Here is a 3,183-nt window from a genome sequence, read left to right on the forward strand (position 1 = left end):
GTAACGTAAACACTGATCAGAGGACATCATGAAGAGTCATCTAAAGGATGTTCATGAGGAACAGGTACGATGATGGAAGATGACAGCAGAATGCACTTCTGATAAACACACAGCACACAGGGACTCCATCCCCCTGCTGCATGTGTGTGTGTGTGTGTGTGTGTGTGTGTGCGCACAGCGAACAGACAGAGAAACGGAGGGTGTCTTACTTTGAGTATTCCAGGTTGTCTTTATCACATCGGGCGTCCTTGTGCTTCTCCCACTCCTTGCCATGTTTACATGTTGTCAACAGAACAATATCTTCCCCGTTGTTGATGTGATACAGAGCATTCCTCGTCTCCGAGCCGATCCCCGTCAGGTACCGCTTCCCTTTGAACACCAGCAGGTACTTCCTGGACGGAGGGACGTTGTTGAGCGTCAGGTGACCCTTGCCCCCGCCCTTCTGAGCATGCTCCTTCGAGAAGAGAGGGATGGAAACGTCAAAACGCGGGCGGAAGTTCTCCATGTCGATGCTGGCTTTGGCCAGCATGGCTTGGCCCAGGTCCAGGCCCAGGTCCTCGGTGTAGGCGGGCCAGGTGCCAGAGTACAGGTTGAAGATGAGGTGGTTGCGCCCGTCATTCCAGGTGGGCAGGCTCTGGATCTTGGCCCTGACGTTGTGGATGTAGAGACTGGAGAGCTGGTCCCGGTCCAGGGTGTCGAGGCTCAGGACCAGCAGGCAGGCCCGGCCCGGGTCCGTGGTGTGGAACCGAGACGTCTCGATGGACGTCAGGATCTTCTGGTAACTCTCTGACACCTTCTCCCCCTTCCCCAGAGGATACACATACACCTGGGAGGGAGGGAGGGAGGGAGGGAGGGAGAGAGGGAGGGAAGGAGGGAGGGAGGGAGGGAGGGAGGGGGGGGTGGATTATTGAATGAATGGATGGATGAATGAAAGAATTAATGAATGAACAAATAAATGAATTAAAGTATTTCAAAATACAGTAGTTATACAGCCACCACATCCCTGGAAGTACACTCTATAGTACAGCTAACCCTAACCCTAACCCTAACCCAGAACACACTATAGTACAACTAACCCTAACCCAGAACACACTATAGTACAACTAACCCTAACCCAGAACACACTATAGTACAACTAACCCTAACCCTAAATTGTATCCAGAACACACTATAGTACAGCTAATCCTAACCCTAAATCTTATCCAGAACACACTATAGTACAGCTAACCCTAACCCAGAACACTCTATAGTACAGCTGAAATCTAGTACATGAATATACAGTAAACCCTGTTTCAGATCTCCATCCAGTGAACGTACCAGAAACCCTGTCTGACAGACTATAGTACAACTAACCCTAACCCTACGTACTAGGAACCCCATCTGACAGACTATAGTACAACTAACCCTAACCCTGCATACCAGAAAACCCGTCTGACAGACTATAGTACAACTAACCCTAACGTACCAGGAAGCCCGTCTGACAGACTATAGTACAACTAACCCTAACCCTAACGTACCAGGAAGCCCGTCTGACAGACTATAGTACAACTAACCCTAACATACCAGGAAGCCCGTCTGACAGACTATAGTACAACTAACCCTAACCCTAACGTACCAGGAAGCCCGTCTGACAGACTATAGTACAACTAACCCTAACATACCAGGAAGCCCGTCTGACAGACTATAGTACAACTAACCCTAACCCTAACGTACCAGGAAGCCCGTCTGACAGCGGCTGGAGTCGAAGCATGTCTCCATCCGACAGCGGCGGCTCTTGTAGATGTTGTTCCTGATCTCCCGCCTCTCCCTGGGGGAGGTGTGCTGGTGCTGGAGGAGGGGGCTGTCCTCCTCCTGCTCGCCCCCCTCCAGGTACGTCTCCAGGGGGTAAGACCACTCCGGCCAGCGCTGGCGGGGTCTGGGGGGGCCGGGGGGGCTCCGGGCTTGGGGCTGGGGGGAGAGGCGGTAGGGGGTCTGGTCCTCCTGGGGAGGGTGGTGGTGGTGGTGGTGGTGGTGGTTGTAGGGGGTCTGGTCCTGCTGGAAGTCCCCGATCTGAAGACCCCACAGGTAGGCAAGGAGAAGAACACTGGCCCCCAGAGACACAAGCAGGTATCTCTTCTTGGCCTGCATGGGGGCGGGTGGCCGGGGGGGGCGGGGGGCTGGGGGGCAGGGGTGGCGGGGGGCTGGGGGGCAGAGGGGGGGGGCAGGTGGTTGGGGGGCTGGTGAGGGGGGCAGAGGCTGAGGAAGGAGCAGGGTGGGGGGTGGGGGCTGGGAGAGGGTGGCAGGGGGCAGGGGGACCTGACTTGGGGGGGAGGGGGGGGGGGTCCACGCTCAACCAAACCCACAGGGCCGGTGGTCTTATACACAGATACACACCATGGCCAGGGTTGAGTCACTGTGTGAACAGAAAACAACATGATAATTATATTAATCATAATAATAATAATAATAATTCTTACTATTATTAATAAGAGTCGTTACAGATGATCAGAAACACGTACAGTGATACACAGACAATGGGACGGTTATTATCAGGGCACATGTTGGTCTGGGAGCGTGTTGGAGAAGAGTGACTCATCTATCTTCTTGGTTCTGGACGCTGACATGGATCCGCTAATTAAAGTCTCTCAACAACAAGTCAAAACATCAACAATTCATTTATCAATTTCACCCTCTTCAGCAACATCCAAATGTCATTGTGTGTGCGTGTGGAAAAAGCTACATGCTGCAAGGCAGCTCTATGTGTGTGTGTGTGTGTGTGTGTGTGTGTGTGTGTGTGTGTGTGTGTGTGTGTGTGTGTGTGTGTGTGTGTGTGTGTGTGTGTGTGTGTGTGTGTGTGTGTGTGTGTGCGTGCGCATGTGTGTGCGCGTGTGTGTCTGTGTATGATAACAAGCATATGATGGAGAAAACAAGTTACCGTCTCCTTTGTTAAGACAGACACACCTGTAGTCGAAAGGTGTCAAAACATAAACAACGACCTCGGAGAAGCGACCAGCGGACGACGGGCACGCCGCACACCGTTCCCCAATTAACGCTTCATTCATTCATTAATTGATGTCCGGCCTCTTAATTGATGAACAGAAATCAATCCTATTGTGGCTAAACGCCGACGAGCAGCATCCTTACCTGGTGTATCACTCTGCAACAGTTTTGATCAGGAGTTTTAGTATCAATAAAATCCTCATT

At 52.1% G+C, this 3,183-nt stretch overlaps 1 protein-coding gene across 1 annotated transcript; it reads right to left on the reverse strand.

Annotated features, from left to right (window-relative positions):
- Positions 1 to 205: 205 nt before the first annotated feature.
- Positions 206 to 2,127, reverse strand: LOC310824865 (exostosin-1b-like; the record flags this gene model as incomplete). Its single annotated transcript, XM_083698119.1, has 2 exons — positions 206 to 826; positions 1,714 to 2,127. 2 exons carry the CDS (start codon positions 2,125 to 2,127, stop codon positions 206 to 208), a joined length of 1,035 nt encoding a protein of 344 aa, XP_083554245.1.
- Positions 2,128 to 3,183: the final 1,056 nt, after the last annotated feature.

This window comes from Argentina silus (genome assembly GCF_951799395.1).
Source record: "Argentina silus genome assembly, contig: scaffold_308, whole genome shotgun sequence".
NCBI lineage: Eukaryota > Metazoa > Chordata > Actinopteri > Argentiniformes > Argentinidae > Argentina > Argentina silus.